General features: G+C 40.1%; 1 protein-coding gene across 2 annotated transcripts in view; it reads left to right on the top strand.

Moving 5' to 3' along the window:
* Positions 1–23665, top strand: part of UCP3 (Mitochondrial substrate carrier family protein) — a 32738-nt gene extending 9073 nt beyond the window's left edge. Inside the window, exon 3 of one of the 2 annotated variants that reach the window (XR_016173482.1) lies at positions 23531–23665. Coding sequence is in view for 1 of the 2 variants with exons in the window: in XM_089155782.1 (XP_089011908.1) it covers positions 9413–10315 (903 nt within the window). In the remaining variant the exon portion in view is untranslated. Of the gene's footprint in view, positions 1–9001; positions 10686–23530 lie in introns of those variants that run through there. The other variant, XM_089155782.1, reaches the window with a different exon arrangement.
* The last annotated feature ends 312 nt before the right edge of the window (positions 23666–23977 follow it).

The following is a 23977-nucleotide window of genomic DNA, read 5'->3' as shown; positions in this document are numbered from 1 at the left end:
CTCGATGTGTCATTAGAAGTACCAAACTTATGGGTTCCTCTGGTGGGACCTATGCATACTCGTATGTATGACACAATTATATGATCGGAGATACCCATTCCTCTGCTGTATACTTTATTGGAATAATTTAAATTAATTATTCTCAATACATAATTAATGGGGTTTGACATCGAACAGTGTTAGATGATTGACACCACAGTATGGATTAAGGATAATTAATTTGAATTTTTTTTTATGAGTGGTGAAAAATATACTATGTGCTTTTTGCATTTTAGATGTAGTCTAGATGGCCTCTAAAAATGTGATCGCTGACCTTCTCATGAGTGAGAAGCTTCTCGGTCATGAGAACTTTAAGAAGTGGCAACGGAAAGTCCAGTTCTACCTTAATGACCAAGATAGCCTAGAGCATCTTACTACGGAAATGACTGAACCGACCAATCCTCCCTTGAGAAGAGAGACTCCTAATCTCGTAGAGATAAGGATCTGTATGATGCTTGGGTTAAGAAAAACTGAAGTGCGCAGTTTCTCATGCTAAGTGCCATGCAAGATGACCAATAAGGGGAATATGAGGGTTTCCCTACAGCTAAGTCCATGTGGGACGAGCTGAAGCGTGCTTTTGGTGGTACATCCACAACCAGACTACGAGGTATGATCCTCAAGTTTGAGAAGTATTGAATGGACCCCAAGCATAAAATGACTGAGCACATTAGACCTATCAAGGAAATGGTTCGCAAATTAAAAGATCATTTCTGATGAGCAACAGATCTAGGCCTTGATTAAGACCTTACCTAATTCCTAGGCACCAATGAAACAAGTACTTGCTCACTTTGAGAGCATCAAGACGTATGCTGATCTAGCTTAACACCTTGAGATGGAAGCGGAGCGCCTAGAGGTGACTTGCACAACTGCTTTTGTTGCTCAGGCAAGTACACGTAAGGGCAAATGGCCCAAATGTAAAGGACTTAAGAGAGTACCAGGAACTCAACACCTAGGGAGGGAATGCTCAAACAGAAATGTGGAAAGCGTGGGGGTAAGAAAGACATGTCCAAAATAATGTGTTACAACTGCCAAACGAAGGGACATTTTGCTCGTGATTGCACTGAGTCAAAGAAGGTACCATCTTTATCTTTTTCCTTGTACCTTTGTGAGTACACATGTTTTGGTTGCCTTAATACAATCAGATTGGATTGTTGATACAGGAGCAACCAGGAATGTCACACGGGAAAGAGGCAGTTTCATAAATTATTGCAAAGTGTCATTAGGAATGCATAGAATCTATATGGGAAACGACGCCAACATTAATGTTCAAGGCATTGGAACAGTCCAACTTAGCTTTTGAATAGGCCGCACGTTGATCCTCCATGATGTTCTCTATGCACCAGACATAATGCATAATTTAGTTTCGATTTCAACACTTTTAAGTTTTGGATATTCTTTCAATTTTTCCAACAGTGCTTTGGATTTGTTATTTGAAAGGGCCTTATGGGCCATTATTGACAATGGATTTTTTAAATTAGATTTGATTCCGGTTATCTCTATTTCTTCTTCTCTAATTGTTGATAGTAATATAGATACTGTAAAATGACATTCTAGATTAGGTCACATTGGGAAGGACAAGATGTCACGGTTAGCTAGAGTTTGCCTTTTAGGCTCACTCACTAAAATAGACCTGCCCATATTTGAACTTTGTTTGGCTGGAAAGGCTCATCAGAAGCCTTTTGGAAAGGCACCCAGATCAACTCAACCATTAGAGTTAGTACACTTTGACATCTGTGGACCCATGAATGTTAAGGCAAGACATGGAGCTTCCTATTTTCTCACCTTTATAGATGATCATTCGCGATATGGTTACGTTTATTTGATCGCTCACCGTCATGAAGCATTAGATTGCTTCAAATGCTTTGTGACAGAGGTTGAGAATCAATTAGGCAGGAATTTAAAAATTCTTCGAATTGTCCGTGAACGCGAATATTTATCTGAACAATTTAAAGAATTGTGTGAAGAAAAAGGAATTGTGAGACAATTAACTATTCCTAACACTCCACAACAAAATGGTGTAGCAGAAAGAAGGAATAGAACTCTATTGGACACGGTTAGGTCCATGATGGCGCAAACAAACCTCCCAATTAGTTTTTGGGGAGATGCACTTTAGATTGTAGCTTATATACTGAATAGAGTACCATCTCAGTCAATACCATCTACACCTTATGAGCTATGAAAATGTACAAAGCCTGCTCTAGGACATTTACGACCATGGGGTTGTGCTGGGTATGTTCACACTTCTTCCCATAAGTACGGGAAGTTAGGACCTAGAGCTAAGAAATGCATCTTTATGAGGTATCCTAGCTAAGAAATGCATCTTTATGAGGTATCCTAATAGCTCTAAGGGATACGTTATGTATGGTGAACACCTTAGTGGAGGTATGATTGAGATTGAGTCACGAGATGTCGAATTTTTAGAAGCAGATTACCCTAGTTTATCTAATGCGCATAGAGATCTTGACCTCTATAAGATAGAAGAGGATCACAGCATACCAAATCCTTTGGTGAGGGTGGAACACATCCTTTAGTCGTCAGAGAAGATATTGGTCATAGTGCACCAAGTGGGAGCACAAGTGTAGACTGTGAACCTAGTGGGAGTGTACTTGGTGGAGACACACCTATAAACCAATGTGATCTTAATGCACGTAGAAGCACAAGAGGACATATTCCCCGTCGTCGATTAGAGATTGAAGGGGACGCCCTTTTGTGTGTCTTAGCTGATGAGGAGGAGCCTGCCTCCCTAAAGGAAGCGCTATCATCACATGCTAAGGACAAATGGTTGGCTGCTATAGAAGATGAGTTGAGTTCTATGGAAAAGAACCAAGTCTTGGAGTTAGTTGATCCTCCACCTAATTGTAAGGCTATTGGGAACAAATGGGTTCTTAAGATTAAGCGTAAGGCCGATGGATCAATTGACAAATATAAGGCACAACTTGTGGCAAAATGCTACACCCAAAGAGAGGGTGTGGACTATGATGAAACATTCTCCCCTGTGGTGAGGATAGCATCCATTCGTTTTATTTTGTCCATTGTGGCAAGACTAGATCTAAAACTCTTTCAAATGATGACATTTTTCAATGGAGAACTGGATGAAGAGATCTATATGGATCAACCAGTGGGTTTTGAGTCCAAGGGACATGAGCGCAAAGTTTGCTGCCTTAAACGTTCCATATATGGCCTCAAACAAGTGTCTAGATAATGGTATTTTAGATTTCATCATGCCGTAACTTCAAATTGCTTTGATGTGATTGAAGAAGATCATTGTGTGTATATAAAACGGTCCAAGAAAGGATTCTTAGTTCTCTCTTTATATGTCGATGATGTCCTTTTAGTAGGGAATGACATTGACATGATAGTTGCCATTAAAGAGTGGCTATCATCCACATTTGAGATGAAGGACATGGGCGAAGCCAACTTTGTGTTAGGCATCAAGATAGTGAGGAATCACTCAATGAATTTTCTTGGTTTGTCTCAACAAACTTACTTAGAGAAAGTCCTTGAACGATTCCACATGCAAAATTCTAAGCCCATTGACACACCAATGGACAAACGTGCAGACTGAGCCTAGATAAATGCCCTAAGAATGAAGAAGAGAAAAATCAAATGTCAAGAGTACCCTATTCTTCTGCGGTTGGTAGTTTGATGTACGCGATTATGCACATGCCCAGATATTTGCTATGCTGTCGGGATGGTCAGTCGTTATCAAAGTAACCCAGGACTTACCTATTGGCAGGCAGACGACAAATCTCATGCTCACATATAGTGGTTCAGAATTGAGGTTGAGAGGTTACAGTGATGCTGATTGGGGCAGTGATCAGGATGAGCGAAAGTCTACCTTAGGTTATGTTTTTGTCCTTGGAGGTGGAGCTGTTACTTGGAGCAGCAAGAAGTAAACATGCATTGCTTTGTCCACGATGGAGGCTAAGTATGTTGCATGCTCAGTTGCTGTTCAAAAGGCAGTTTGGCTTAGAAGACTTTTGAGAAGTCTCAGCCTATTCTCACATGCAGATGATGTGGTGGAGTGAGTTAGTATATTTTATAAAGATGTCACCAGGCATTGAATTGACCCACTCACACGGGTAATTCACCTTAGCGCTTGTAGATAGCGAGCAAGATGAGCCTAAGGGTTTGTAAGGCTTTAGGGGGCGCTTTCAAACCAATGTTAGGCGCCTTACTTGGAACTAAGATGAGACCTCAATGGTTGAACATAGAATCATCACATTTCTGTGTAGCCTGTATTGTAGCCGAATGTGAATCTTTTATAATTGGTCATTGAGTGACTGATTGTAGATGAATCAGGTTAGGCGCTTTAGGTAGCGATTGAACCAAGATTTGTATGGTGTATTTTTTCTTTTGTGAGATGCCCATATTAGTGGGAGTTATGCCATAGCATGCATGTTTGTTGCATGTGCTGAAGTCGACCGATGATGAGAGTGATTGAATGCATCCCTGCTTCGTCACTGTTTGAGCCATGAAGAGGACACCCAATGATGCTACTTTAGCTTGTTCCTTAGGATCATGGATTATGCGGTCTCGCAGGGCAAGACTGGGAAAGCAGTTGGAGATAATCCAAATGGCATTAGTGCTATGGGAAAACTTTTCATTCAATACCCATCAGTGATGTGACTCATTGCCCGGACGACTTGTCATTTGACAAAGTCATGAGTACATCATATGAGGATAGTTCAAATTGCTCACTATGAGGGATCAAGAGTGTGGAACTGGGTATAATTGAATTGTTTAGGGTATAATGAGATAATTTTCGAGTGATGTGTTATGTTGGTTAGATGGAGCACTCCTACCCTAGATACATCTCTTAGGTCGCACGTTCCATTTCCGCATTGAAAGGATTAGAGTTGATGAGAGCATTTGGATAACTCCGCCACCTTGTGGCGAGTGGGAGATGTTAATCGTAGTAGGTGGGTCCCACTACAATTTGCGCCCTAGGTGGCGGCAAGACGGTTATGTAGTCTAAGATAACTACTCCTCTATTTTGTTGAGTCTAAGCAGGACTCTAATATTCCTCTCTTGGATGAGTCTAAGGAATACCCTAATTAAGGAATTAGGGTTGAGGGAAAATATTATAAATAGAGGGATGAAATACCAAACAGAGAACCACTGATTTTGAATACTCTCCTATGCTCTACGAATTCTCCAAGCTAATCCTGAACCTCCATCATTGTGGTTCGCCGATTTGGAAGCGTGGAAATAACCTATAGAGTTCACAAGCTGAAAGAAGGGAAATGGAACGCAAAGAGGCACCTCCAGTGTCTAGATCCATTGCAGAACATCGCTAAGGTAAAGGATTTAGAACTCTTCCTTCCATTGATTTAGTTTTACATATATATTAACTTGTGGATTCCATTTAGGGGATTTTGTAGTAGATTGGAAGGATTTCTCCATGGGTGGCACCTCAACTCAAGCAATTTCTATCATCCGGCTGGTGCTGCTGTGATAAAACAGGAAGCCTAGATGTTTATATTAACTTGTGGACACCTTTTAGAGGATTATGCACCAGATTGGGAGGATTTTTCCGTAGGTGGCACCTCAACTCAAGCACATGCTGTACTACAACAAAGTGAGGGGAATTGGATGCTAAATTCTAGGATGTTGTGTTACTTTCTAATTATAATGTTGATATGTGGAATGTGTTTGGATGTGTATTGCAATAGTTGTTGACATGTCATGCATTACATTCGGGTTTTGCTTATGAGTTGAAAGTGAGAGTTATGCAATGGGGATGTTGTTCATTTGGAGAATGATGTTCTGTTGTTAAGGGAGAACTGGAATCTTGTTGGGATAATATGGGAATTTCTGGTTCTAGTCATGATATCTGCATTATTGCTTGCATAATAACATGATCATGTGTATGGTGCATGAGTGCATCATATAGAATGCATGGCTTGGATGGTCCAATGGGGATATGGAGTTGGGGCAACCTGTGGTGTGGTTTCCCTTTCAGTTATGATTGTGGGGAGGAAATGGAAAATGGAAGATTGATGGGTGTGTGAGTTGTTGGGAGCAGTGTTACTTGTGGGTTTCCCAAAGCAAGGGCCTAGTCTGTGAGGGACCACAAGGTAACACCGGCATATCATTCGTGGCATAACAAGGGGCTTTCCAAAGCAAGGGCTGAATCTATGAGGGGGTCTTGAGGTATGTCAATAGGGTTGTTGGGGTGCTGACCCAAAGCTAGGACCAAATGTGTGAGGGTTAGTGACCTCCTAGCCTTGTGTAGCATGACGTGTAGATGCAAAAGCTACAACTCCACGAGACACCATCAATCATACTTCATAATTCATATCGTAAGTTACATAAGTTACACGAATGAGTGAGACCTAGTTGTTTATATTTATGACATTGTTTTTATTTGGGAATTACCAAGTTGAGATTAAGATGCTGAAGTCATATTTGGCCCAACAATTTAAATTAAAAATCATGTACCCTTGAAGTATTTTTTTTGGGAATTGAGGTGTATATCTAAAATGGGGATCAACATATGTCAAAAGGAGTTTGAACTTGACTTGTTGAAGAAATATGAATATCAGGTAACAGGCATGCTAACTTACCGATTGATTAGAATCACACAAACTTAGTAAAGACTGGTACTTCTCTTACAGATGCAGGGAAATACCAGAAATTGGTTGGAATACTGATCTACCTTTGTTTGTCTCAACTAGATAGTTACCTATGCAGTTGGTGTAATGAGCCATTTTGTGTATGCCCCCAAGAGTGGACTCCTTGATGCTGTATTCCAAGTCGTCAGATGCTTGAGTTTTGCCCTGGAGAAGGTCTCCTACGTCCCAAACACGACCATTTGAGAATTGAAGGTTGCATAAATGTAGATTGGGCTGGTTTAGTTTTACACAGATGATCTACATTAGGTTAGGTACTTGGAGTAAGAAGCAACATGTGGTGGCTGAAGTGCAGAGGCTACCTTACGGGCAATGGCACATGGTTATGTGAACTCATATGGTTGAAATCCTTGTACAAGAGTAGATATTTGATATTGAACTATGAGAATTCATTAATATAATAGGAACACATATTGCTCACAACCCAGTTCATTATGGCAATCCAAAACACATTGAAGTTGATAGACATTTTGCCGAAGAGAAGTTGAGCTTTGGTGACATTTGTACACTCTTTTTGAAGATAGTTGATCAAGCAGCAGATATAATCACCAAAGGTCTTCTCCCAAACTAGTTCAACACACTTCTCTGCAAGTTGGGAATGTATGGCAATTTCTCTCTAGTTTGAGGGGGAGTATTAGAATTGTAAAAAGTTATGTATTAGGGGTATCTTTGTCATATTTCTGTTATGAATCATTTCAAATTTTATTCCCTTGCTTTTTATACTTCTACCTCCCTAGGTGGGTCTTGTGTGATTCCGAAGAATATGTAGTCAAATCAAATAGGTGACTGAGGGAGCTCAACTCATTCACGATTTCCGTCTCATCACTTCTTGGCTTGTTCTTCATCCCCTTCCTGATTCTCAGCTAATAATCCTTATCTCTTTGGTTGTATCAACATATTCTACTTTTCCAACTTATAGATCTTGCAGCTTTGGATATCTTCTCGTTATCACAAGTAAAGATAATGTAGCAATTAATTCTTGGATTGGAAGATATAGCCACCCATGTAAGCATGGAAAACCATGCTAGACTGAATTAATGGATCTACTAAGAGATACACACCATTGAAGCAAAAGGATTTTCATTAATACAATACTTCAATCATTAAATAAGGTATACTGTTATATTCCTTGATGGAAATGGATACAACGGCCACAAACAAGAATGAAAGATAGTTTGTGGAAATAACAGTCACCACAACTAGAAGGGTTAAAAGAACAAGGACTATGCCTAAAATTACTTTGAAAAGTGGTGATAAAAGACATGTACAACTTATTTTGCAGAGGAATATTCCTCCAAATAGAGTTTGAATGGTGAAACTGTGTGGATGACGACAATGAGGTTGGTAAGAGTTAGTTGAGGCTTTCTTCCCCCCCCCCCCCCCAACCTTTTGGAAGCAAACCAAACTTGAAGGTAGGCCTTGGTGTAATAGTGAGTGTTCCTTCATTGAGATCTAGTGATTCAAGTCTGGAAACAAGGTCTCTACAAAAGCAGAATAAAGTTACTTACATTGACCCTCTTCAGACCTCACAGTGGTGGGGGAGCCTAGTGCATTGGGCATGCCCCTTTTAGCAAACCAAACGCAGTTTTGAACTCCAACGTGCAGAACCAAGTGTAGTGGCTGCATTTGTAAACAGATGTTTTGAAACTCTACAAGGAAAAGATGAAATATCATATGTGCAGAGACTTCCTACGATAGCAGAGTGGGAGCAGTTGCTTTTCAAAAGGGGGGCCCATATTTTGTTTGGAAAAATAGTGTCATTGAGTACCCTAAGACTCATTATGTAGAGCTTGTGTGTAGGAATCCCGGATCTTTTTCTCATATTTTTTTCTTACTGAAAAATGAAACCATTGGCAGGCCCCTGGTTTCATTATTTGCTAACTCTGACTTTAGTTTTCATTTTTGGGTAAAGAAATGTCTTTTTTCTCCAGTAATTATTATTGTAGATTTTACTGTTGGCATTAATAGTACAAATGAATCATAGTAAAAGGAAATGATAGGGAAAGACATCAGCAACAGAAGACTGATTCAGACTATCGGTGTAGTTTGAGAATTTAACCACATTTCTTGTACTTTTCATTTTTGTTCTGAGTTAGTACATAGTTACATACCCTTTTTTTCTTCCTGTTTCGATCATGAATAGATACATCATATTCATATTTTTAATATGATTTTTTTAGTTATGCATGTTACAATTTGATCTAGTAAGATGGTGCAAATGGAAATATTGAAAATTACATTTATTTATGTTTTTTAATATTTCCTTTTGTCAATGATTGGAAGTGGTTGAATAGTACTTGACTTTGAGTTTTCATTTGATATCATAGTATCGAAACTATGGCTGCCACGTTGAGGAGTCCTTGTCGTCTATTTTAGACATTAAAGCGGAGAATATTCTTGCGTGTCTCTGGAAACTGCATATCATGCTTGTCTTCATCTGGGTTCCCAGAATCCTGTAGTCTACTATATCAAATTTTATTTGCTCCTATGTTGTAACTCTGAATGTTGAATGCACAGAAGTGCTGCCAGTTTCAGTAATTTATGCCACCACTGGAAGTGTCCCTCCATCAGGCAGTCGGTTTTTAGATTCAGAGACTGTACTTTCTTATGAATATCCTACCTCATATCATTTCCTTTCTTGCTTGACTGGTTAACCTTTCTCTCTTTCTCACTATTCGTGTCTCCTGTACCAAGCGCACATCATTGTTTGCTCATTTACCTCTTTCACCTCATTCTCCATGGAGAGAATCAGAAAGAAGGAGAATGCCCACACAAAGATCTTATTAACCTCACTGTCTGCTATGGTTGCTGAGACGACTACCTTCCCCATAGATATCACTAAGACGAGGCTTCAGCTTCATGGCGTGTCACTTTCTTCAACTTCCCCAACTAATGCATTCAAAGTTGCATTTCAGATAGTTCAGTGTGAAAGCATACTAGGTCTCTATAAGGGCCTCTCCCCTGCAATTCTCCGGCATCTCTTCTATACGCCGATCCGAATTGTTGGGTATGAACATTTAAGAGAGACCTTTCCAAGCATTTCTTTTTCCCTTGTTGGCAAGGCCTTCATCGGAGGGCTTTCTGGCATGATTGCTCAGGTTGTGGCTAGCCCTGCTGACCTTGTAAAAGTCAGAATGCAAGCAGATGGTATGCTGGTGAGACAGGGTCTTCAACCAAGGTACACAGGCCTATTTGATGCCATAAACAAAATTGTGCACACGGAAGGTATTGGGGGGCTATGGCGAGGAGTTTTTCCAAATGTGCAGAGAGCTTTCTTAGTCAACATGGGAGAGTTAGCCTGCTATGATCATGCAAAGCGTTTTATAATTCAGAATCGGATTTGTGAGGACAATGTTTATGCTCACACCTTCGCGTCTATCATGTCGGGTCTTTCAGCCACTGCTTTGAGCTGTCCTGCAGATGTGGTTAAGACGAGAATGATGAACCAATGTTCGAGTAAGGAATCTAAGGTCTTATATAAGAGCTCCTATGATTGTTTAGTAAAGACACTGAGAATTGAAGGTTTACGTGCGCTGTGGAAGGGGTTCTTTCCCACATGGGCTAGGCTTGGTCCTTGGCAGTTTGTATTTTGGGTTTCTTATGAGAAATTTAGGTACATAGCAGGCCTTTCTTCTTTTTGATAGTCTTTCTCCATGCTCTGCTAGGAGTTATCATTCAAAGTGCCATTATTGATTGGTTAATAAGAAATGGTCTCTCCCTCTCGGCCCCTGTATTTAAAATTTTTAATCTTTGTTTTGAATGCTAGTCTGTTCTCATGTTACTCTAGAAAATCATTTATGCTTTTTATGAGTGATGGGTTTTCCTCCTATACTTTGAAATGTAATGCGTTCAAACAGATATTTGCTTGGTTCACTCTTGTTGAAGAATTGCTATTAGAAGCAGTTCTCCAGTTTAGTTCTACTATGGTGCATGACCAATATCTGGAAATAGTCCTCAGAGAAATAAAAATAAACAGTTCTCTCTCTCTCTCTCTCTCTCTCTCTCTCTCTCTCTCTCATATTTAAAGGGCACATATTAGATTATACTAAAATGTATTGGCGAGTAAGATACAATAGTCAATATGAGACGATACTTCTCTTTAAAATTAGAGTTTTTTACATGAGCCCCCTCCATTTTCATGGGAAACAAACCGCACCCCCTCTAAAATCAAAACCTTGCAAATACCCCCTCCAGCATTAACCCCGTTACTTAGAACTGTTAAATAATTTTAATATGCCATATTACCCTCAAATATGTTAACATTTGAACTTTTTATTTTCAAGAATTTTTTACATGAGCCACCTCCATTTTCATGGGAAACAAGGTGCACTCCATCTAAAATAAAAAAAACCTTGCAAATACCCCTTCCACCGTTAACTCCGTTATTTAGGACTGTAAAATAATTTTATGACCATATTACCCTCAAATATGGTAATGTTTGAACTTCTTATTTTCAAAGCCATACTACCTCACTCCTCACAGTTACTCACGATGCCTCGTAATCTGTCATCACCACTGCCGATCAACGCCCACGATTACCACCGGAGGACATTTGAGGAGAAGCACTACGTACCTCACTTTCATTTTTTTTTCTTCTTCTCCTGTAATGTTTCTTCTCCTCAAGATGAGGTACGCACTACTTCTCCTCAAATGTTCCTCCGGTTGTAATTGTGGGCGTTGATTGGCAGTGGTGATGACAGATCACCAGCATCGTGAGTAACTGTGAGGAGTGAGGTGGTATGGCTTTGAAAATAACAAGTTCAAATGTTTCCATATTCGAGGGTAATACTAAAATGTATTGGCGAGTAAGATACAATAGTCAATATGATATGATACTTCTCTTTAAAATTAGAGTTTTTCACATGAGCCCCCTCCATTTTCATGGGAAACAAGTTGCACCCCCTCTAAAATCAAAATCTTGCAAATACCCCCTCCACCATTAACCCCGTTACATAGGACTGTTAAATAATTTTAATATGACCATATTACCCTCAAATATGGAAATGTTTGAACTTTTTATTTTCAAGAATTTTTTACATGAGCCACCTCCATTTTCATGGGAAACAGGCACACCCCCCACTAAAATAAAAAACCTTGCAAATACCCCCTCCACCGTTAACCCCGTTACTTAGGACTGTATTTGACTAAGACAATATTCGATATTAATACTTTAAACTTTGGTTGCCAGTTACTTTTTTGACTTTCACAAAAATATTATATGCAACGGCAATCATCAAAGTCTAATATTTACTAATTTGATGGTCTTTTACTCTCTACCAATGTAACATTTCCAACATGCTTTAGGTTAGTTGAATGAAATATGACTATAGAGTTCAAGGTCTATTACTTATTGGTTTTTCTTTTTCACCCGAAAGGTTCTCTTTGCGGCATAACCATTGCGGAACAAAAGGATTTGCATTATTGGAGACTGCTTTTGAACTTGATGCGTCCAAAATCTGCTCAGCCCTTAGATCTCCTGAGAATGACCTGCAAAAACGAACGTCAGATGTGGCATGACTGCTGGGATTGGGAGTCTACCTCCGAAGGCTAAGTCAGTTGATGAACTTAATCACAAACGGCTCTGCTTGAGCACAAGCTAAGGAATAACGAGAATACAATTAAGATTTTATGTATCTGGAGTGTTTCGTCCCTCCCTACCTTGTGGGTAGGTGATGTCTTATATAGAGTGTACCTTTGAATCTTCTTCATTGGATGTATTCGAGCCTTCTTCGGATAGTCGTTGGATCTCAACAGATAGATCCGTTGAGTGATAGATCTCTACTAAGTTGGACTAGTAGATGACTCCTTTGATAATACGATCGTTATATGGTAGTTATCCATATAATAGCAATGAGTGACAACAGCCGAATACTGCTAGCCATCTTTAGATTGATTAACCTATTCCGATCGCATCGGATTAGGGCGTGCTTGTGGCTGAGTTAGTTTTCTTCCTCAGCAAGCTATCTCCTGGACCCGGCTCGCTCGGAAGCGAGTCGATTCCTTCGTTCCGACCGGAGTCAAGGATCGAACCAAGTCTGAACCAGATTCGGTTATATTTTCTCCATATCAGAACTTAACCTTCAATGTCATTCAGATTTAAAACAGGTTTCATAAGTATATTCTTCAATGGCTACGGCCCCATTTTTATTCCGGCTCTTATACATGTCTATTCATAACGAAGGATGAGAATTGTGAATCAGTTTTGACTTTGTTGAGGAAGAGTGAATCAACTACCGATCATCAAGTACTGTTAGTTGATGCTGAGAATTCTCTCGGAAGGATGTCATGATTCAGATGGACTCATTAGTCAAGAACTTTTACGTACAATTCTTGGGCATTAGCCTAAAATGATTTTTCTTGTTGGTTTCTTCATGAACATCAAATAAGAAGATTGTTGCATAATTGAAAGATATTATTGCGAAGACAAGGGAATTGAGACTCCTCTATTTCAATTGTATGACGGTATGAAAGGTTTACACCCGTAATATAGAGGCTTCACACACAATTCGAGAATCCTATACATCATTTTAGAGACGATAGAGCTTAGCAAGGAAGGCACAAAAGTCATGACTGGCAAATATCTGTACACAGAGTGATCACCCATATTTCCAGTACTCCCCTCAAGTTGAGAGAATTCTCATCTTGCAAGGAGCCGATCAAATTGTGCAGGGTTATCTGATTCTATTGTGCAAAGCCACTGGCAAGTTCAAAGTGGTTTGGCAACACCGAAGTGACAGCGCCGAGTGCATTCATGGCACCACTTTGTATTCTTAACTTGTTAAAAAGATTTTGTGTAGAAGTGATTTTGTATTACCTCTTCATGTGTATATATAATATAATCAAGCAAAGAATAAAATAAATGTAGCATATTGTACATAAGGAAATAAATTATTTGCAACGGTCATATTATCCAAGATCTCCAACAGTCATATTATCTCAAACGGTCATATTCTCCAAAGATCTCCAACGGTCATATTATCTCCCACGGTCATATTCTCCAAATATCTCCAACGGTTATATTATGGCTAATACTCCCCCTCAAGTTGGAGAGTGAATATCAAGAACTCCCAACTTGTCCTTGAGGAATAGAAAAATAATCTTTGCCAAGAGATTTGGTGAAAATATTAGCAATTTGGGTAGAACTAGAAGTGTAGACGGTACGGATGAGGCCAGAGCGTATCTTATCCCGGATGACATGACAATCAATTTCAATATGTTTGGTGCGTTCATGAAACACAGGATTGGCGGCAATGTGGATTACTGCTTGGTTGTCACAGAAAAGAGGGATTGGTTGCTTCAAATGAACACCAAAATCTTGAAGGAGCGAAGTTAACCAAATTAGCTCGCAAGTGGTCATTGCCATGGCTCGATATTCTGCCTCAGCAGAGGATCGAGAAACCGTGTGTTGTTTCTTGGTCTTCCAAGAGATAGGGCTAGAACCAAGAAAAACACAGTAACCGGTGGTGGAGTAGCGAGTCATGGGACAACTGGCCCAATAAGAGTTGCAAAAAGCACGAAGTGATAAGGTGCTATTAGCTGGAAGTAAAATACCCTGGCCAGGTGAGCTATGAAGGTATCGGAGAAGGCAAGTTGCAGCGTCCATATGTGGTTTGCGAGGTTGGTGCATAAACTGGCTAAGAATATTGACAGTGTGCACAATATCCGGACGAGTGATGGTGAGATAAATCAATCATCCAATCAAACGACGATAAGATGTAGGTTCAGGAAGGATATCACCATTGGAGTCTGTAAGCTTGAGATTTTGTTCCATTGGAAATGAAGTTGAGTGAGCACCGGTGACACCGATATCCGATAATATATCCAAAGTGTATTTTCGTTGATTGAGGAAAATACCTTTTTGGGAGCGAGCCGATTCAAGACCAAGAAAATATTTCATGGGCCCAAGATCTTTGATATGAAATTGTTGGTAAAGGGAACCCTTTAAGGTGGAAATCGCCAAAGTGTCAGAACCAGCAATACGGATGTCATCCACATATACTAAGACAAAGATGGTTGAATTCCCGTGGCCCTTAGAAAAAAGGGAATAATTTGCAGTCGACTGAATGAAGCCCACACTCATTAAGGCAGTAGAAAATTTAGCGAACCAATTACGAGAAGCCTGCTTTAAACCATAGAGAGATTTGTGGAAGCGACAAACAACATTCTCCCCCTTACAATGATAACCAGGAGGTAGAGTCATATATACTTCTTTGTCAAGATTGCCATGTAAGAAGGCGTTATTAACGTCAAGTTGGTGAAGTGACCAATTTTTAATTGAGGCAAGAGCAAGCAAGACTCGTACAGTAACTAGTTTGGCCATAGGAGCAAAAGTCTCATGAAAATCAACACCTTCAGTTTGGGTGTACCCTTTGGCCACCAAACGTGCTTTGTACCGTTCAATAGAACCATCAGAGTGTCGTTTAATTTTGTAGACCCATTTACAACCAATGGCTTTCTTTTGAGGCGGCAAAGGAACAAGTGACCAAGTGTTATTGGTTTCAAGAGCCTCAATCTCTGACTGCATGGCATCTTTCCAGTCAGGTGACAACATTGCTTTCGCAAAGCTAGTGGGCTCTTCAGAAGAGGAAAGAGACCTGATAAACTTAAGATGAGAAGGTGAGACATTTTTATAAGATATAGAAGAATCAAGAGGAAGAAGTTTACCGGCATCCAAAGAAGATGATGTGGCATGAGTAGCTGAGCATATGTAGTCATTCAAATGGGAGGGGGGATGATGCGACCGGGTGGAGCGATGTGGCAACAACACAACTGGATGTGGGGAAGGTTGTGTGGTGGGGTTGGCAGGTCTAGTGGTGGAGATGGAAAAACTGGGTTGGTTGGGATGGAGGAGGAGGAGTCAAAATCAGGAACTGGAACATGGAGGGTAGGGTTAATAGATGAAGGGGAAGTCTTTAGGTGGTAAGGAAAAATATGTTCAATAAAAACAACGTCTCTACTTGTGTAAACCTTGTGAGAAGTGAGATAAAAATGAAAATTCCTAGAGAAGCACGGGGGTCAAATTTGTGCTTAATGGTGGAATGGTTGTCCATAGCACAAACAACCAAAAGTATGAAGATGAACATATGTGGGGGTTTTATTAAAAAGAAGTTCAAAAGGAGTTTTCTCTTTTAATAGTTTGGTAGGCAACCTATTAATAATGTGTCTGGCCGTAAGAATGCAATCACCCCAAAAATCTTGTGGAAGTTTGGCTTGAAATAAAAGGGCCCAACCAACATTGAGTAGGTGCCGGTGTTTGCGTTCAACAACACCATTTTGTTGTGGGGTGTCAACACAACTATGTTCATGGATAACTCCATGGTTGGAAAAAAATGAGGTTGTGGAGTGATTAAAAAATTCACGTGCATTATCAGTGCGATTTTTTTTATTTGAAAATTGAATTGAGTTTTGACCATTGCAAAAAAACATGCAAATAAGACCAAGCATCAGATATGAAGTTCATTAGAAAAACCCAAGTATATAGCACCACAAACGAGAATAGTCATCCACAATAGTCAAAAAATATTTAGCACCACATATAGAAGGAATATAATAAGGACCCCAAACATCGCAATGTATTAAATCAAAAGAAGATGAAGTGGATATGGAGCTAGATGCGAAAGGTAGCTGGGTTTGTTTTGCCAAAGGGCAAATAGTGCAAACACATTTATTAGAAACTGAAATGCAAGAATTAAAACGTGATAAAGAAGTAGTAATGTTGCGAGATGGGTGGCCTAAGCGCCAATGCCACACATCAAAGGAATGGGAATGAGTGGATGGGGCTGCAATAATGGAGGGAAGCAATCCAAATAATATAAGCCATTATGCTCTTTACGCAATCCAATCATCTTCTTCGTTGGTAAGTCCTAAAAGACACAATGATGAGGAAAAAATGTTACTGAACAATTGAGAGCTTTAGTGATTTGACTAACGGATAATAAATTAAAACGGAATGAAGGAACATATAAGACATTATTAAGAGAGATGGAAGGGGTGGGGGTGCAAGTCCCTAAATGGGACACAGGGGTTGTTTCACCATTGGGTAATGTAATCGGAGATGCATAAGGAACCACCGTATCGGTGTTAAAGAAATGTAACTTAGAAGGCATATGAAAATTTGCCCTAGAATCAATAATCCATGGGGAAGGGTAATTACCTGCAACATTTGCTAAAGGAGTGGGATTACCCGATTCGATCAATGCCAATAATTGATAATACTGCATTGAAGTAAAAGAGGGGGCGGAATTTGTTCCTGGGTTGATGGCTGCAAAGGATCGAGCAAAGAGTCCAGGTGATGTTGATTTAATGTGTGTATTATTGCTCTTGGGAGGATAACCGTGTTTCTTAAAACAATGGGAATCCGAATGTCCATCCATGCCACAAAAATCATAGTGAGACATAGGCTTCCTACCATTTTTAGAATGTGTACGAGGAGCAGTGGCTGCAAGGGCAGATTGATGCAATGATGGATTTGGTAACTCATGGAGGGAGCGATGATGCTCCTCTTGTAATAGAAGAGAATAAGCACGATTGATGTTAGGCAAGGTTCCATAAAAAGAAGTTGACTCCGAATAGAAGAATAAGAATCATTGAGGCCCATTAAAAATTCAAGTAAGCGATCTTATTGTTGAAGATCACTGTGTTTTGACAAGAGACCACAAGTGCAAGGCGGGAACGAGTTGTATGAGTCCACTCTGTAAAATCCAGCCCTATCCTAACCCTGACCCTAACCTGGATCCACTGTTGTTTTTAGGTCCGAAGACCCAAAGCGGTGGTAGAAGAGACTTATGGACCTTCTTGATTGATAATTATGAGTCAGAGACCGAGCCCATGGACATTGACGATGATACCCCTTACTTGAGTACATTGTCGGTGTTTAATGAAAGTCTGTGCATCGGAGAAGAATGATTTAGTTGAAGTACCTAATGGACTCCCGTGCACAATCCCAAGGTATTCCCTGAAACTAGACTTCTTGATTGAATTGTAGAAGAAAACTCCATTCAATTTGACCTTGTATAGCCCTCCAAGACCCTGTCTAAAGTTGCTGAATTAAACCTGATTTTTCTGTTGAGAAACATTTTGGTTGATCCTCTTTGGTGATCCTGCTTTGGTCGATGCCATCGACCAAGGACCATCGACCAAAGTTTCCCAGTCAGACAAGTTGATGATTCTTTGAAATATTCCCTATTCTATTTATACTAGCCTTGTGTTTTGAGCCCTATTGCAATCATTTTCACTCCTGAGAACGTGGGGGGGAGCTTCTCAAAGCAACTTCTAGGCACTTGTGAAGAAGACTCCACCAAAACTCATTGTTAATCATTGTTTCTTGTCTCCATCTACAACTACAAGGTATGATTCATCACTTCCACTCTCTATTCTACCTTTTTCTATTCTTTTCTATTCCTCTCTTGCTGTTGAGACCTTGGAGATGGTGTTGCAACCTTACAACCATCACTCCAAGTGTCACATCCCACCCTAAATCCACCAAGGGGATACCCTATCTGGATTACCCGGGGAGTGAATTACAGTCCCGCCGATCAAGTTTAGGAACGATCATAGTCACTTAGCACAATAATATAATCAAAAGCAAGAACAATTTCTTGTATTCAAATAATTTAATAATGAAAGTCTAGAAAAGATCTCAGAAGGTTTCACAAATAATATCAGAGTGCGGAAATGATACAAATAGGACAAATAGTCAAAGTGTGAAAAGGAGGGGAAAACCCATCCTATAAAAATAGCGGAAGATGGTTTGACTAAAATTAAAGATTACAACCGGTTCACCAAATAACAAGTGAAACAATTAAGCTATAGTCCTGACAATTCAAATAAAAAAAGGTTAAAAAGGGAATGAGGCGACATCCCATCCCTAACACACATTATAAAACTGAACTACTCCAAACAAGTCCCGATCTTGGTCTACTCGTCTTTATCAACTGGTTCATCGCCACCAGTATGATACAAGTCTTCAACTCGGCCTCTAGAGGGTTGATCGCCACGATCCAACAAGTGGTAGTACCTGCAGAAAAGTCTAACAAAATATGTTGCAAAAAGGAGTGAGTTCGAAAGAACTCAGTAAGGTAGTCATTCCATAACATATAAACCATATGATACAAGCCATAACATGATGCAATATGAAATGGAACACATGATGCAAGTATGGTTCTAACTCTATGAATGCTGGTCTTTAAGGTAGACATGCTTTAAGTCATAGCACCGTACTTCTTTGGGTCGTCTGTCACTCTCCCATTCCATATCTTGGGAATGCCCGGGGAAGATCGGTAAAGTCATCAAAAAAACCGTGGTAAGGGGAATCGGTCACCGCTCTCTCACATCACCATTTGGTCAAGTAATCGGCGCATGTCACGGTAAGAGCCTAGCCCAATGCAAGTCATCTATTCGATCGGTCAAGTCAGATTCAGATACGTCCATTCCTCGCCCCCGGCGATCCTTTCCGGTATTCTTCACACTAGAGTCAGCGAAATCCCGGATTTTGGACTCATCAACCCTATTGGTCATCCACATATAGTAAACGGGAAGCTCTCACGTCCTCTCACGGGTTGGTTACCGGTCTTGAGCGCCTGTGAGCCCAAGTCTATCCATATGCAACTCTACCAATAAATGGCCCCTTTCAGGTATCCGTAGCATGGTTTATGTCCCCTACTAGATTGGTTACCGGCCTAGAGCGCCCATCCAACCATACACTACCACGGGTTGTTCGGTCTCAATGCCCTTCCGATTCGGGTCTGACACGACAAGGATAAACCTAGCCAACCAACTAAACAGTCCTATGTATGTCATCCAATAACCCGGGAAAGAGTCGATAGGCACCTTCGGAGAACATCCCATACTATTCCCTCCGGTGCCCAAGGACAGAAGTTTCAATAGGACACTCCCCAATCCCAAGTTATACGTAGGCAATCACATATTCAAGTTCATCACTTCTCATGCATCCAATACATCTTCATAATACAAGTTAAATCATGATATTGAAATGAATCATCATAAACATAAGTAAACAAGAATAGTAATGTAACATGACAAGAGTATAAAGATTTCAATACTACTGTTCTAACACATATATAACAATCTTATAAAGATTAAAAGAAATCAAGAGATTCTATTCATAAATAAGAACATGAATCATAAGTTGATGATCTATATGTTTATGGAGATAACCATCCTTACCTTGGGTTGAATTGATGATGAATTGAGAGTACCAAGAAATAGTCCAAAATAATTGTTAAGGCCCTAAACAAACATCAATAATAAGTTAGAGAAGGAATCGGGAAGATTGGATGTCAATTGGATCAAAATTGGCCAAGGTTGCTGTCAGCAACAACTTTGGTCGATGGTCTTGGTCGATGGTATCGACCAAAAGGATTGACCAAAATTGTCTTCGGAACAGAATAGTGGATTTTGGGGATTTTGGTCCGAAATGGGTCTTCCGGGGCTCGGATCGATCCAAAACTTGGAGGGATGATTAATAACAATGTAAGAACACTACCTAGCAAGTATTATCACAATCCAATGGTCCAAATGAAAACCCCCAAATTGAGGTCCTATGTTCTAAAGACAAGAATCCTAGCATTCATGAGAAATTGATGAAATTGAAAGGGAAGCTAGAGAATTAGTTGGGGAATAGGTTAGGAACAGTAGCAGGAGACTATGTAGCAAGAATCAACATGATCCAATGGTCAAATTGAAAACCCCCAATTTGAAGCCTTAGGTTCAAACTTGCAAGAATCATGTTCATCAATGAAATCGATTGCAATTGCAAAAGAACTTAGGAATTCAATTAAGGGAATGATGGGCAGTAGATTAGAGATACATACTAACATATAATCAGACCTAATTGAAAGAGAAAATCAGATTAAGAGATGAATTCATGATGTAAAGAAGAGAAAAATCAAAATAAGAAAGCAAGAACATCATGTATGAGAATCATAGCATGGAAAGGGTGAAGAGAGGTTTAATCAAAGCAAAAGAGCTTGTAGAAGAGGTGGTTGCAAGGTTGCAGCTCCTTCTTCACGAACTCAGTAGCAAGAACAAGATGAGGTAGAAGTAGATTAGAGAGAGAGTGAGAGATTACATACCTTGGAGAAGAGATTAAAGAAGAGAGACAATGATTTTTGTAGAAGATCATCACCCAAGCCAAAGAGGAGCCTAAGAGGAGCCTTCCCACGTTCTCAGGTGTTGAAATGAGTAAAATATCGTTCTAGGTTCGAGGTTTCACTTAAATAGATGAAGGAATATCCAAAAAGCATCTTTTTCTCGATTTTGGGCAACTTTGGTCGATGGTCCTTGGTTGATGGCATCGACCAAAACAGGTAACAAGTTTCAGCAGAAAATCTAGAAATAGTTCAGCAACTTCGAACAGGGATTCGGAGGGCTATACAAGGTCAAATTGAGTGAGGTTTTCTCCTACAAGTCAATCAAGAAGTCTAGTTTCCAGAAATACTTTTGGATCAAGCATGGGAGGTCATTAGGTCCACCAACAAAGCTCACCTTCTTCGATGCGCAAGCAGGATTTGCCAGACACAGTTCAGCAACTTCGGACTGGGATTTGTGGGGCTATATGGGATCAAATGGAGTGGGGTTTTCTCCTACAAGTCCATCAAGAAGTCTAGTTTCAGGAAATATATTCGGATTGAGCACAGGAGTTCATTTGGTATTTCAACTAATTCACCCCTCTTCGGTGCGCAGATTCAAAACTAACACTGACAATGCCCTCAAGTGAGGGGCATCATCGTCAATGTCCAAGGGCTTGGGTTCCGACACAAAATCAACAACCAAAAGGGTCCACAAGTATCTTTTCCCCCACTTTGGGTCTTCGGACCCACAAACATAACAGACTCCGGGCCGGGTCAAGGTTAGGATAAGGCCATATATTACAGGTTTACCCTAAGGGAAAGGTCTTGCATGACTTCTTAAGGCTTTCAAAGATAATAACACTGAAATCAAGGTCCAACTTTAAGGTCTAATATCAAACAAGTCTTTCTTCACCCAAAACAAATAGGGTGTGCCCCGGGCTAGGTTTGGGCTAGATGTTACACCAAGTGTCCACTCTTGCTTAACCTATGATCCTCTTACTTGTCTATTGATGCTATGCCCCCATTTCAAGCCTAGCATATACATTCTTTGATTTTCTTCTTAACATCATGCCTTCTTGTACAAAATTGAGGTATATAGTGTGCTATGTACATGTTTATCACTAACATATGATCTTAATCAAATTTCTATAAGTTCCGTTAGCTAATGCATGCCTTTTCAATGTCAATGAAATCAATTTCAATGCATGCTATGATGCTTGTCTCTTGAACTTAGTAACTCAATTTGGGGCTTTCTATTTAGACCATTGGATTATGTTAATTCCTTGATTTGTAGTGTCCTCATACTGTTCTTAAGCATTCGTCCAAGTTCCGGATTGATCCGAACCCCGGAAGACCAATTTCGGACCAAAATCCCCAAAACCCACTATTCTGTCCCGAAGACATTTTGGTCAATCCTCTTTGGTCAATGCCATCGACCAAGGACCATCGACCAAACTTGTTGCTGACAGCAACCTTAGCCAGTTTTGACCCGTTCGACATCCGATCTTCCCGATTTCTTCTCTAACTTTTATTTATGTTTGTTTAGGGTCTTAACACTACTTTTGGACCATTTCTTGGTAATTCTTGATTCATGATCAACTCAACCTAAGGTAAGGATGGTTATCTCTATAAACACTTAGGCCATGAACTTTTATTTGATCTTATACTTAATGAACATAGTCTCTTAATTGCTTTTGATTATTATAGAACTGCCATACATGTTTTAGAACAGTAGTATTGTGATTCATATACTCTTGTCATAATGATCTATTATTCTTGTTACTTGTGTTCATGGTGAATCATTTCAATATTATGACTTAACTTTTATCATGAAGATGTATTGAATGTATGAGAAATGATGGACATGAATATGTGATTGCTTAAGTATAACTTGGGATTGGGGAGTGCCCTATTGATGCTTCTATCCTTGGGCATCGGAGGGAATAGTATAGGATGTTCTCCGAAGGTGCCTATCGACACTTTCCCGAGTTATTGGATGACATACATAGGATTGTCTAGTTGTGTGGCTAGGATTGTCCTTGTCATGTCAGACCCGAATTGGAAGGGCATTGAGACCGAACGACTCGTGGTAGTGTATGGTTTGACGGGCGCTCAAGATCGGTAACCAACCCGGGAGAGGACATAAACCATGCTACGGATACCCGAAAGGGGCCATTTATTGGTAGGGTTGCAAATAGCTAGACTTGGGCTCACGGACGCTCAAGATCGGTAACCGACCCGTGAGAGGACGTGAGAGCTTCCCGTTTACTATTTGTGGATGACCAATAGGGTTGATGAGTCCGTAATCTGGGATTACGCTGATTCTAGTGTGAAGGATACTGGAAAGGATCGCCGGGGGCGAGGAATGGACGTATCCGGATCTGACTTGATACAACTGAGTAGATGATTTGCATTGGGCTAGGCTTTACCGTGACATGCGCCACTACTTATACCAAATGGTGATGTGAGAGAGCGGTGACCGAATCCCCTACCATGGTTTGAGAGGACTTTACCCAATTACCACGGTAGTCCCAAGATACAGAATGGGTTGAGGGAGAGTGATTGACGACCCAAAGAATTATGGTGCTATGACTTAAAGCATGTCTACCATAGAGACTAGCATTCATAAAGTTAGAATCATATTTGCATCATATGTCTCATATCACATTGCATTATGTTATGATCTGTATTTATATGATTTTGGATTATGGAAGAACTGCCTTGCTGAGTTCTTTGAACTCATTCCTTTTGTGCAAATGTTGTTAGATTATCCTGCAGGTATTGAAGACTCTGATGGCACCCTCTACGAGACGGACTTTGATTCCTCATACTACCCTCCGGGTGGTAGCTTTGGTGAAGATCAGAGTTATGGTGCCAAAGAGGATTATTCTGCGTACCAAGGTTAGCCCCACTATTGTGCGGGAGCGGCCGAGCTGGGCTTTCTTCATCGACACCTATGAGGAGACGATCATTAGGATAGAAGAAACCCTTGTCTAGTGCCCCATTTCCCTGGTTTATTGTGGAACATTTTGGATATGTAATTAACTTTCTTAGGATTACTCTTTAAACATGGGATTGTAACTAACTTGATTTTACTACTTTTCCACTGCCTTGAGAGAGTGACTTTCACTTATTCTCTCATCCTTATGATTACACTTATACAATTGGTATTATCTATTTCCACAATCTGATTAGTTGATCTTATCTTATTCA

This window comes from Hakea prostrata, chromosome 5 (assembly GCF_041222555.1).
Source record: "Hakea prostrata isolate BN-2017 chromosome 5, UWA_Hpros_2, whole genome shotgun sequence".
NCBI lineage: Eukaryota > Viridiplantae > Streptophyta > Magnoliopsida > Proteales > Proteaceae > Hakea > Hakea prostrata.
This window is presented reverse-complemented; position numbering and strand designations above follow the sequence as displayed.